The sequence below is a fragment of the Salmo salar genome, chromosome ssa01, assembly GCF_905237065.1.
Source record: "Salmo salar chromosome ssa01, Ssal_v3.1, whole genome shotgun sequence".
NCBI classification, from domain to species: domain Eukaryota; kingdom Metazoa; phylum Chordata; class Actinopteri; order Salmoniformes; family Salmonidae; genus Salmo; species Salmo salar.
Genome location: NC_059442.1, coordinates 82,240,653 through 82,254,495, shown reverse-complemented (window position 1 = coordinate 82,254,495; position 13,843 = coordinate 82,240,653). Strand labels below are relative to the sequence as shown.

The window sequence follows — 13,843 nt, the reverse complement described above, 5'->3', positions numbered from 1 at the left end:
AAGAAAGAAAGAAAGAAAGAAAGAAAGAAAGAAAGAAAGAAAGAAAGAAAGAAAGAAAGAAAGAAAGAAAGAGGGCAGGTCATTGTGAGAATTAAATAGCGTCTCCTCGTCCCACAACCTCTTACAACACTGATCATGTTCCCCTCACACACACACACACACACACACACACACACACACACACACACACACACACACACACACACACACACACACACACACACACACACACACACACACACACACCTGCACACTTATACAGACAAACAGGTACTTTCTCATCTACACACAGACGTTCACACACACACACACACATGTTGTGTGATGGGATCGTAAAGAAGGGAGTCAGTGGCGGCGGGCCACGAGGGAAGTAAGGAGACTGTATAGGGGAACTGCTACCGAGGCAATTTACTCCACAGATTAGCGATAACAGAGCTCAGTCAATAAGCACTGATCTCATTTGAAGATACACCAGACTGACTCCACCACACACAAGCACAGGCATACACACACCTCTATGGCTGTTTTGTCTATTTCTCCAGACTCTCTTTATTCCCCCTTTCTGTTCCCAATGATCAGAAGGCCATTGTGAAATATGGATTGGATAAACTGCATCTCCTCTACTCTCCCACCTCTCTCTTCTCCTTTTAAAGTGAAGAGATGTAATTCTAACCTCCCATGTCCTTGGGGTCCTGCTAAATTTCACACTTAGGATTCACTTCTCATACACTTAGTCCTCACTCATAGATGTATATTATTAGCCTGGTGGAACCAGCATGATTGTTGACCAAGTATTGTATGTTCTGTTTTGTATTATTCTAAACATGTGTCTGGCTGTCTTTTGTGCTTGCTGTACTGTCCATCACCCAATTTATCCTCAAGGATTGTTACCAGAGCCATATATTTAGAAAAATATATAAACAAATATATACATCTATGGCTCTGAACGTACACATCCTAGTACTAGCTGTTGTTTGATTCAGAGTGTACCATACCGAATATGATCTATCCTGCTATTACTACAGCTTCTGTCTTCTTAGTACAATATCTGTGGCTTCTTAAATAACTCAAAGGGCAACCAAGGGTGCTTAAAATGTTTAGAATTGTTGTGTAGGTTTTATTGCTGTTGATCTGTTCATATGAATAGATTAGGGTACACCTTAACCTTTGGCAGATTCAATGACAAAACGTATTTCACAAGCTTGGCTCACACCTCAAATATATCCAGTAAAAATGTTTTACATATCCACCTTTAAATATTTCAGTATTTATATACAACATTTTCAATCACTCTTAGAATTAATGGTGACTCGAGGAACCCTGGAGATCCTAAAGGAACCACTGCTAGTCAATGTTTCATATTTGCACCTTCGGTTAGTTGAGGGGTTCTTGGAGGAACCTATAATATTCTTTAAGAATTTCACCCTTGTGTCAATCTAATTCCATGATAAATCAATCCCCATCAAAATCAGTCAGTTTAAGCTACAGATATAAGTCTCAATCCCCATCAAAATCAGTCAGTTTAAGCTACAGATATAAGTCTCAATCCCCATCAAAATCAGTCAGTTTAAGCTACAGATATCAGTCTCATTCCCCATCAAAATCAGGCAGTTTAAGCTACAGATATCAGTCTCAATCCCCATCAAAATCAGTCAGTTTAAGCTACAGATATCAGTCTCAATCCCCATCAAAATCAGTCAGTTTAAGCTACAGATATCAGTCACAATCCTCATCAAAATCAGTCAGTTTAAGCTACAGATATCAGTCTCAATCCCCATCGAAATCAGTCAGTTTAAGCTACAGATATCAGTCTCAATCCTCATCGAAATCAGTAAGTTTAAGCTACAGATATCAGTCTCAATCCTCATCGAAATCAGTAAGTTTAAGATACAGATATGTCTCAATCCACAACATCCACCTACGTTGGCCTTCTGCATCTGCGGTGGAAAGTGGCAGAGCAACATCTCTGTTTGTCAGACCAAAAATCGCAATTCTCATAAAAACAGTTTGGTCTACTAACTGTATGGAAAGATGGGACTCTCACAAACATGACCCCTACAAGCCTCATGGGACAAGTCTGAAGTTGGTACCGACGATGTGCCAACTTCAGTCTGTACCATCCGAACCATTCGGGCTACAAACTAATATGACCCCACTATGGAAAGGGGAGACTCTCACCAACATGATGAGGTTCTCCATTTTTCCTCCAATTTTCTCATAGGCTGCCACCGCTACAATATATTATTAAAAAGGTTCAAAATTGAACCCCTCCCATCGCAAAAAGGTTTTGGTTTGAACCTTTGCACATGGGGTTCCTCGAAGACCCTTTTCAGAGGGGTTCCAAGGAACGTTTTTCAACTAGAAAAGGTTCCGCCGGGGGCAACCCAAAAAGTTGGGGGGGGAGACCAAGTTTGGGAAACCCTGCTCTAGATCACTCTCAATAGGCCTATAACCTTAAAATGTAAAAACAGCTGTTCTGTGGTAGTGGGATACCAACTCTGATGTTGCTGTTATATTTTCATGTAAGTAATATTCTGGTGTGGCATACTGTATGTTTACTTGTATTCTATATTTCTAACCTCTTCCATGGCACTTTACATGTTTCTTTCAGAATTAAAGTTATCTTAGTTTGTTTTTTACAAGGTGTGCTTTTTTCCAATAATCATTTTCTTGCAGTACTTGTGTGTTATTACAGAATTAAAAGCGTTATAGCATAGCATTTATTAGTATATCAAATGGATTATAGTGCTCTTATCTATTATTATTAGATTGAGAAAATCGAGAAAGAAAATAAAAAATAAAATGTTCTTCCTTTTATAAAAGTATATCATGTCCTATAGGGGTTAAAAAGTGGGGACATGACTTAAAAAAGGCTTTCACCTTTTTGTTGATAGTTTTACAGAAGGGGAGAGATGGCGTGCTTCCCAAATGGCACCCTATTCCCTATGGGCCCTGGTCTAAAGTAGTGCACTATATAAGGAATAGGGTGCTGGTTGAGACGCGACCATGGCTTACCATGTCATTCTATGTGTCTATGGCTAGATGACCATGTGAATTGTATTATCATGCTATACTACTGTGCGTGTGTATACAATGTGTCCAAATAACCTAGAGGAGTTCACACAGTGTGTGTTTTTTTATTTGATGTTGATTTGTTTTGTTTGTTGCTTTTTGTCGTAAACGTCTTTACAACGCTCCTAAAACTCAAATAGCGCTTGGAGATGAAAGCGAAGCATCCTGGGTAGTATGACTGCAGAGGCGAGATAGAGAAGGACGTGGCTCTATAAAATGCTGCTCTTTTCTCTTTTTTCCCATCACTCCATCTGCACCTTGATTTCTGATGAAGGAGAGAACCCCACCCTGAAAACATGTGTTCTTCATGAGTTTATGAAAAAGCAAAATATCAAATTCCCATATTTAGTTTTTTAACTGTTTGTCCCAAATATTCCCAGACTATTTTTACCACTAATTGTACTATGAATTTAAAATGGATAGATTTGATTAAATTAGGCGGTTCAGTGTATTTGTTTTCAAAGGACATAACTTATCTTCTATCTTCCTAGGGCCCAGTCAGTGCTGAGAGTGGAGACACTGAGACATGTTTTATTGAGAGTAGAGCGGAGCTGAGTCGGTCCACTGGCCAGATTGCAGAACTCTGCTCTAACTGAATCTTACCGCCTTATGGCCGATTGACGTGATAAAAGGCCTGGTCTCGCATGGCTGCGTAGGCGACCATTAAATGATTGCCACTTTAATTGGCTCTGTTAATGCAGTCATTTGTAAGATGGCACCACGGGCCACGGGCCAGCCACAAAATGGCTGCCATCGGCTTCCTCAGCTAATCTCTCCCTCTTCCACAACAATCCATTAATGTATACCTTAATTCCATTCCACTGACCCAAGTCAATGTCCATAGCCCATAGCCCATACACCACCAGAGGTAGTGATCTTGTATTGATATCACTCTCTCTGGCTGGGAAGTTTATTTGCATCGTAAATCATCATTATCTCTCCCATGTAAAGTAACAGAGATGGCTTTTCTCAATGGAATACCAGGTGACAGTATTCTGGTAGATATTATGAAGAGCCACAATGCTAACGTCAAAGGAGCCATGTGAGATCACATTTTTCAAAACTCCACTGGAGGACTCTCATTGCCATATCCTTTGAATAAAAAGCCAAACTTGAGGTGCAGATGTTCATGGAAAGAGAAATCTGAAACCTCTGGTATGCTTCTTTAGTTTGATTCATTCGATATGTTCATTTTTTATTGTGTGTAGCTAGCTAGATGCAGAGAGCTAAGTAATTTAAATATACAGTACCAGTAAAAGTTTGGACATACATACTCATTCAAGGGTTTTTCTTTATTTTTTAAATGTTCTACATTGTAGAATAATAGTGAAGACATCAAAATTATGAAATAACACATGGATTATTTTTTTTAAACTTTATTTAACTAGGCAAGTCAGTTAAGAACAAATTCTTATTTTCAATGACAGCCTAGGAACAGTGGGTTAACTGTGTTGTTCAGGGGCAGAATAACAGATTTGTACCATGTCAGCTCTTGGGATTTGATCTTGCAACCATTTTGATTACTAGTCCAAAGCTCTAACCACTAGGCTACGCTGCCGTCCCGGAATCATGTACAGTCGTAACCAAAAAAGTGTAAAACAAATCAAAATATATTTTATATTTGAGATTCTTCAAAGTAGCCACCCTTTGCCTTGATGACAGCATTGCACACTCTTGGCATTCTCTCAACCAGCTTCATGAGGTAGTCACCTGGAATGCATTTCAATTAACAGGTGCGCCTTGTTAAAAGTAGTTAATTTGTGGGATTTCTTTCCTCCTTAATGCGTTTGAGCCAATCAGTTGTGTTGTTATAAGATGGGGTGGTATACAGAAGATAGCCCTATTTGGTAAAAAAACAAGTCCATATTATGAACAGCTCAAATAAGCAAAGATAAATAACAGTCCATCATTACTTTAAGACATGAAGGTCAGTCAATCCTGAAAATTTCAAGAACTTTGAACATTTCTTCAAGTGCAGTCGCAAAAACCATCAGACGCTATGATGAAACTGGCTCTCATGAGGACCACCACAGGAAATGAAGACCCAGAGTTACCTCTGCTGCAGAGGATAAGTTCATTAGAGTTATCAGCCTCAGAAATCGGCAATTAACTGCACCTCAGATTGCACCTCACAGAGTTCAAGTAACAGACACATCTCAACATCACTGTTCAGAGGAGACTGCGTGAATCAGGCCTTCATGGTCGAATTATTGCAAAGAAACCACTACTAAAGGACACCAATAAGAAGAAGAGACTTGCTTGGGCCAAGGAACACGAGCAATGGACATTAGACTGGGGGAAATTTGTCCTTTGGTCTGAGTCCAAATTTGAGATTTTTGGTTCCAACCGCCGTGTCTTTGTGAGACGCAGAGTAGGTGAACGGATGATCTCCTCATGTGTGGTTCCCACCGTGACGCATGAAGGAGGAGGTGTGATGGTGTGGGGGTGCTTTGCTGGTGACACTGTTGGTGATTTATTTAAAATTCAAGGCACACTTAAACAGCATGGCTCCCACAGCATTCTGCAGCGATATGCCATCCCATCTGGTTTGCGCTTAGTGGGACTATCATTTGTTTTTCAACAGGACAATTACCCAAAACACACCTCCAGGCTGTGTAAGGGCTATTTGACCAAGAAGGAGAGTGATGGAGTGCTGCATCAGATGACCTGGCCTCCACAATCACCCTACCTCAACCCAATTGAGATGGTTTGGGATTAGTTGGACCGCAGAGTGAAGGAAAAGCAGCCAACAAGTGCTCAGCATATGTGAGAACTCTTTAAAGACTGTTGGAAAAGCATTCCTCATGAAGCTGGTTGAGAGAATGCCAAGAGTGTGCAAAGCTGTCCTCAAGGCCCTTGAATGAGTAGGTGTCCAAACTTTTGACTGGTACTGTATGTCTGTGCGACTTTGTTCTGTTTGAAACAAACTATGTTGCAGTTTTAGATGTCGGGATTTCTTTGAAAAGTATATTTTACAAAAACTACAAGCAAAATAAAACTCCAAACACTGTGTAAATGTACACATGTATTGCAAATTATCTTTTGTATGTGTATTATATATCTACTCATCTGTCAAGTGGTCATCATCACAGTGTATTTACTATATTTCTGTGTTATTACTATTCTGTGTTTGAAGTTAGTATTTTCCAGATATGCCCAGAAGCCTTCTTGTATCAGGCGACACTACTGTACTTTATCAATACTCTGTACTGTATGTAACTGTTACTCTGGACAAAAGAGAAAGCTTCTCATTCATCTAGGCCAGATATCAAAGGTTTATATCAAACGTATATATCATATTTAACTGTTGATCCTCAAACTCAATATACTTTGTCTTTAAACAAGTCACCCCCAGGCCTCACGTTCGTCTATTCTTTCAAGGATGCTGATGCCATTAATAACGCAAGGTGATTCTGCTTTGCTTTTTGAAACATGACGGATGATCCAGCCGACTCTACCACTTCTACTCACTCTTTCCTAACTCTCTCTCCCTCTTCATTGCTCTCTCTCCCCTCTCTCTCTCTCTCTCTCTCCCTCATTCTCTCACTTTCAGGAAGAGAGGAGGAGCTGGTGCTCTCAGCTCAAGTCTTCACTGAAGCACACACACACACACACACACACACACAAACGCAGGTGGGGCGAGCTGAGGAGAGGCAGGGGGTGGGGGGCTGCGGCGAAGGCTTCTCAGTGCATTAACTTCTCTGGGAGTTATTTGCCCGAGGTGATTAATATGTTTGTCAGCGCTGCTCTCTGAGGTAGGGAGGGAGGGGGAGCGAGAGAGAGAGAGACTTGGCCCGGCAGCGTTCACCACAACAACGACCAGGGGGATTCACACCACCGTTCTTCTTCTTTCTCTTCTTCTTCGCTCTCCATCCCGCCTTCCCCGTCTCTTTTGTTCCATCCTTCCTCTACAGAAGGCTGTCTTTATTCCTGTGTTTGTTTTTGGAGCAGGGCTTTAAGGGCCCTCCCACGTGAGGGCGGGGGAACGTCCACTACAGGAGACGAGAGGGAGGCATTATTGGGGCTGATTGGTGAGGCCATGGCACAGCTGTGCTGGTTTCTGGGTTCCTCTCTCCGGAGGACCGGGAGGTGCAGGGAGGAGGAGAGTAGGAGGGGGTGAGGGACTACAAAGTGCTGCTGAAATTAAAGTCGGCCTCTGTGTTCTCCCTCTGAAGATTGACACACCAGACGCTCATCTCTCTGAATTAAAGAGGTTCTATAGCCCGTCAACAGAACCCCTGCTGTGTGCAGCAGAACTCTCTCCCTCTCCAGGAATTTAATGCAGTTTATCCCCATTTCTCTCTCTTTCTCTCTCTCTCTCTCAGCTGCTAAACTCTAAAACTGTCTTTTATGATGGCACTTTACCAAAACCTAGTGGTAACCTATAACCTACTGTATGTAACATTACTAGCCATAGGGTATAACCTCAAATTACAATGTGATTACCATGTAATTACTGCTATGTACTGTAAGTACAGGCAATTAAAAGGTACTTACCACTGTTAATTCATTTAATTGTACGAAAATGCAAGAAATTGTGAGCAATTGCTCCATAGCTGCATGTAGTAACTCCTAGCCTGTTACAGGTTAATGATACATAGGGTATTTAAGCAATACAGCACGATGGGGTGTGATATATGGCCAATATACCACGGCTAAGGGCTGTTCTTAGGCACAACGCATCGCGGAGTACCTGGACACAGCCCTTAGGGGTGGTATATTGGCCATATACCACAAACCCCTGAGGTGCCTTATTGCTATTATAAACTGGTTACCAAAGTAATTAGGGCAGTAAAAATACATGTTTTGTCCTACCCGTGGTATATGGTCTGATACACCACGGCTGTCAGCCAATCAGCATTCAGGGCTCGAAGCACCCAGTTTATAATCCTCTGTTAGTTATTCTGTTATGTAATGTCTTTTTTATTCACAGTCTCAACTCATGATCTCAACGGCAATGTTTTTTTATGTTAAATAAGTTAAAACATTACTGATTTTACTGATGTTTATATTTTTTATATTGTTGTATTGATTTGATTAGAATTATTTTTTTTGTATTGATTGTGATTGTGATTGACTTTACACCTGTCCCTATACTTTGAAAATATATTACATGTCTTAGGTGCTCCTGTTTGGAATTTAATATATTAAAAAATATGCTGTTGAAAAAATATTAAATATAAAAGTATACAGTATATGAAAAAAAAGTATCCATTGACATTGACCTGTTTGTTGTTTCTATTCTATTCTAGTAAATAAAACCAAAACTAGAAGGATGACAACATGGATGAAGAAAGAACACAAAAAAACAAGATAAACGAAATCAACAAAAATACAAAAAGAGAGGACATTGTCAGGATCCCTTCTATCAAGGCTTAAAGGGGAGGGTGGATGGAAGATGTTTTGGCCAAGCACCATAACAACGGCCTAAACCACTGCGCCTGGAGTTTTAGGGGCGGAGCGAGATATAGCTTTCCCCTGGGACAAGCCTTGCTGGGCGGACGAGACCAAGAGAAAGGGCACCATAAAACTATTTTATTTTTCTAAACTTTTTTAAGTTTATGATTTCCAAAAAGAGCAAAGAGTAATGTATGTAAATATATTATTATATGTAATGTATAAGTATGCTTAAAAAAAAATGTGGGGGGGGGACAAACAAACTAAAAAACAGAGATGTATAATGTGTCTTTGGGAAGTTCAGGTGAATGGGAGGTGTGTGGGGGGGCAAGACGCTGATGGTAAGGGGCCTGCTTGTCTGCCTGACATGACTCATATGGACGTCATGGTAATGCCACGGTAACACCGTGGTGACGCCATAGCAACGACCCCAAATGGCAGGCGAATGAGTGCTTGGCTGCGTCTTCCATGGAAAGGGTAAAAACGTATGACATCCCACACAAACTCTGACCACTAATGGGCCACATTTACAGGTCAGCCTCGGCAGTTAACTTGCCGTTTAGAATGAATTACTTTCTGTCGGTCATGGTGAAAGTTAGGGAAAGTGAAAACAAAAAGTGATGTCATATGAAGGGGGACCTTGAAACTCTAGTGTGGAGCTAAACTCTCGGAGCTTCCTTCCACTTTAAAAACTGCTCTTCTCTACACGTTGCGCTTCCAGTTCACTTTGTATCTCTGTAGCTTGAACTAAAAGACCCCCTCCAATGTCAATGGAAGAAGAAGAAGGTGTGTGTTCAGCAAGGAAGCAGAGAAGCCTGTAAAAAGTTATGGAACACACACTGTATTGTATTTAGGTGTCCAGGGGGCATGTGGAGTTAAAATTAACATGGACAAAGGGTTGGAGGTTAAAGGTCAGGGGTTAGTATCAAGAGGTCATGTCTGTTGCCGGCCACAGCAGCCCCCTGAACCACGGCGTCGCTACCAAAACATGTTGTTGTGTAGTTGTGGTTGAGGTGGCTGTGCTGTGTAGTAAACAAATCACTTCTTTTGTACATCGTGTTGGGGTGGGAGGTGGTGGGCAGGTTGGGGATCGAGCTACAAATTAGAAACATGGGAGCTGTCCACTCCCAATCGTCACTTGGGACGCGTCCCAAATGGCACCCTATTCCCTATATACTACTGTTCAAAAGTAGTGCACTATGTGGGAAATAGTGTGCCATTTGGGATGTAGTCTTTGACTCCTCCATCCATCTTAGGTATGGGCTCCAGAGAGGGGGGAGAGAGAGGGAGAGAGAGGGAGAGAGAGAGAGGGGGAGCGAGAGAGAGGGGGGAGAGAGAGGGGGAGAGAGAGAGAAGGGAGAGAGAGAGAGGGGGGAGAGAGAGGGGGAGAGAGAGAGGGGGAGAGAGAGAGGGGGGAGAGAGAGAGAGGGGGAGAGAGAGGGGGGAGAGAGAGGGGGAGAGAGAAGGGGTTGGAAAGAGAGAGAGAGAGAGAGAGAGAGAGAGAGAGAAAAAAAGGTTCTGTCAGAGGGGTTGCAACACCAACCAACAACATTTTATTGAAGTCTCTTTAAACCTTTCTATTTATATCAAACTCTACTTGAGTGACATCCTTCTATATTTAAACATTGTACTAATAACATGCTGTCAGACATGGTGGGAAAAAGTCCATTGTAGCCATTTACTAATGTTGTATTTATTGTATTACTGAGAAAGAAAAAAAAACATTTATAAATGATGAATATAAATATATCTATTTGTGATCTGCAACCCTTGGAATTAAATTTGCTTTACATTTTTAATTTGATCAATATTTGATTTCATGACGCAGGACTTAATGCACTGTCGAACATATCGAGAGATTTATACTATAATTGTGTGGCATTATTTCTGTTTGTCTATTTACTGTTCTTCCTTTGGTTCAGCTATTGAATGTAACTTCAAAAACTCTTGGACTTTTTATGTAAATGTTGTTATTTTTTAAAAACAAACAAACTGTACTCTGTAACAATATGTATGTTGTACACTACACAATGATAATATAGCAAACGATTCTTCTACCATAATGCTGGACTTCGGTCACGTAAAGGCCAAAGTGACTGGGGAAGGTATTATGTGGAACACACCAGTGCCCTGCAGACAGACTCACTCCAGATAAGAACCTCCAGATAAGTGTAATCATTACTGGATCAGTCAGAACGCTTCTCACCAAGGCTTTTAACATTTGATGAGAACAAGAACACCAGGAGAAGAGAATCGCAGAGCCGCATACTGTCCTGTGTGCCAGATAAAATAACTTTTTCAAATATAGTTTTCTTTCTTTCTTTTTCTCTCTTCTGAGGTGAAAGAGAGAGAGAGAGAGGGAACGAGGGATTAGCGCTGCAGAGGGGGTGGTGGGAGGGCAAGGCTGACTGTAATGACACAGTCAGTCCCACAATGACAGCGCTAGCTAAATCCTGAGGTGTGTTCGAGGGGATTTGGGAAGCATATTCCAGAGGGGGGTTGAGGATCCAGTTTTGAGGACAGGGAATGAGGGGAATGAGGGGACACCCTATTCCTCTCCTCTCTGAGCGGAGGACAGGATGGTACTGTAAAACACTGAGCTCTCTCTCCTTTCTGAGTTCACCACAGCCTCTGCTGCAGATCAAGCTTCCCTATACCACAATGAGCTGCTTTCTCTGACAGACTAGCCTAAGGACGTTTCCCTGGACTCAGATGTGACTGTATCTGACAGGCTAGCCTAAGGACATTTCCCTGGACTCAGGTGTGACTGTATCTGACAGGCTAGCCTAAGGACATTTCCCTGGACTCAGGTGTGACTGTATCTGACAGGCTAGCTTAAGGACGTTTCCCTGGACTCAGGTGTGACTGTATCTGATGGGCTGGCTTAAGGACATTTCCCTGGACTCAGGTGTGACTGTATCTGATGGGCTGGCCTAAGGACGTTTCCCTGGACTCAGGTGTGACTGTATCTGATGGGCTGGCCTAAGGACGTTTCCCTGGACTCAGGTGTGACTGTATCTGATGGGCTGGCCTAAGGACGTTTCCTGCAGTTGAATGGATGAAAAAAACCTATTTTGCTGCATTATTTGTCTCAGAGACGACAGAATGGGAATCGTAACAAGTGGACAAGGGGACAGCTGTATGTGATTTGAAAGGTTGGGGAGGCAGGTAGCCTAGCGTTTAAGAGCAAAGGGCCAGTAATCAAAAGGTCACTGGTACAAATCCCAGAGTCAACTATATGAAAAGTCAATATACCCTTAAGCAAGGCACTTAACTGTAATTGCTCTCAATAAGTGTGTCTGATAAGAACATATTAGCTGTATGTGGCACAAATCATGAGACCTGAACCAAAAAAGTGTGTGTGTGGTAACACGTATGTGTTCTAGAGGAAAATCCCCTGTCAACCTCTCACCACTCTTTCTGTTGTTGCAAAGCTCAAGGGACTCTTGCTGTCAAGTCTGCACTGGCACTGAGAGAGACTGGGACCTGACGTAATAAAAAAGACAAGCAAACAAATCCAAAAAACTAACTACGATGTCAATCTAACAGAGATCTGGGAGCTGAGAACTCTGGGGTGTCACAGAGACAAATATTCTGGTTCTGTGTTCTTTGGTCTGTTTCAGACTTTCTGTTTTCATGTAGACCTGTTGTCCATCCCTGATGATAGAGATGTGTGATTAAAGCAGTGATAAAACTACTCCTGCACACAAGTTTGCTTCTGCACCCTTGTAAATATGTAGGTCTATCGGAACTTACACATACAAATAAACAAGCATAAGTGAATGTTATTGCAGGGAGTATTTTTTGTCTTTGAGCATAGAATATTGGTAAGAATTTGTTTTATTCCCAGCACCACAGAAAGTGGTGGTGTGTGTGTGTGTGTGTGTGTGTGTGTGTGTGTGTGTGTGTGTGTGTGTGTGTGTGTGTGTGTGTGTGTGTGTGTGTGTGTGTGTGTGTGTTAATGTTTGCGCTGAAAGGGATGACATTTTTTTATTTAAGTGTGTGGATATGCCAAACAGGTGTGAAGCAGACTTCACTATAGCTCTGTTATCCTAAACTCCTAAACTCACCTATACCCCTTTGCTAACCCAAAGCCCAGGTCCACCACTTATCTCAATGATATACGGCTTCCCGAAAATCCACACGCTTCCTTACAAAACCCTAATTTGTTTGTAACCTAAACCCTGTCTCATCTAAAACCAGACCCTGACCCTGTCTCATCTACAACCAGACCCTGACCCTGTCTCATCTAAAACCAGACCCTGTCTCATCTAAAACCAGACCCTGACCCTGTCTCATCTAAAACCAGACCCTGACCCTGTCTCATCTAAAACCAGACCCTGTCTCATCTAAAACCAGACCCTGAACCTGTCTCATCTAAAACCAGACCCTGACCCTGTCTCATCTAAAACCAGGCACTGAACCTGTCTCATCTAAAACCAGACCCAGACCCTGTCTCATCTGAAACCAGACCCTGACCCTGTCTCATCTAAAACCAGGCCCTGAACCTGTCTCATCTAAAACCAGACCCTGAACCTGTCTCATCTAAAACCAGACCCTGACCCTGTCTCATCTAAAACCAGACCCTGACCCTGTCTCATCTAAAACCAGACCCTGAACCTGTCTCATCTAAAACCAGACCCTGAACCTGTCTCATCTAAAACCAGACCCTGACCCTGTCTCATCTAAAACCAGACCCTGTCTCATCTAAAACCAGACCCTGACCCTGTCTCATCTAAAACCAGACCCTGACCCTGTCTCATCTAAAACCAGACCCTGACCCTGTCTCATCTAAAACCAGACCCTGACCCTGTCTCATCTAAAACCAGACCCTGACCCTGTCTCATCTAAAACCAGACCCTGACCCTGTCTCATCTAAAACCAGACCCTGTCTCATCTAAAACCAGACCCAGACCCTGTCTCATCTAAAACCAGACCCTGTCTCATCTAAAACCAGACCCTGACCCTGTCTCATCTAAAACCAGACCCTGACCCTGTCTCATCTAAAACCAGACCCTGACCCTGTCTCATCTAAAACCAGACCCTGACCCTGTCTCATCTAAAACCAGACCCTGACCCTGTCTCATCTAAAACCAGGCACTGAACCTGTCTCATCTAAAACCAGACCCAGACCCTGTCTCATCTAAAACCAGACCCTGAACCTGTCTCATCTAAAACCAGACCCTGACCCTGTCTCATCTAAAACCAGACCCTGACCCTGTCTCATCTAAAACCAGACCCTGTCTCATCTAAAACCAGACACTGACCCTGTCTCATCTAAAACCAGAAATCTCAGTCCAAACCAAACCCAGTTCAGACCCAGTTTATCCTATAGTACCTGATACAACTCTCAACCCCCTAAGCCAAACCCACA

The 13,843-nt window shown here is 42.3% G+C and overlaps 1 protein-coding gene and 1 long non-coding RNA gene across 2 annotated transcripts in view; one reads left to right on the top strand and one right to left on the bottom strand.

The window, feature by feature from the left end:
* The window catches only part of rbfox3a (RNA binding fox-1 homolog 3a), a 744,884-nt gene extending 735,090 nt beyond the window's left edge, over window positions 1-9,794 (top strand). Inside the window, exon 16 of the mRNA XM_014212871.2 lies at window positions 8,325-9,794. Coding sequence (XP_014068346.1) covers window positions 8,325-8,327 — 3 coding nt within the window. The 3' untranslated portion in view covers window positions 8,328-9,794. The remainder of the gene's footprint in view (window positions 1-8,324) is intronic.
* A 3,157-nt stretch (window positions 9,795-12,951) lies between these two features.
* Window positions 12,952-13,492, bottom strand: LOC123744586 (uncharacterized). The gene is made up of 3 exons (XR_006770918.1): window positions 13,402-13,492; window positions 13,162-13,357; window positions 12,952-12,971 (listed from the first exon to the last, which is right to left on the bottom strand). It is a non-coding gene; the product is annotated as an uncharacterized lncRNA (long non-coding RNA).
* Window positions 13,493-13,843: the final 351 nt, after the last annotated feature.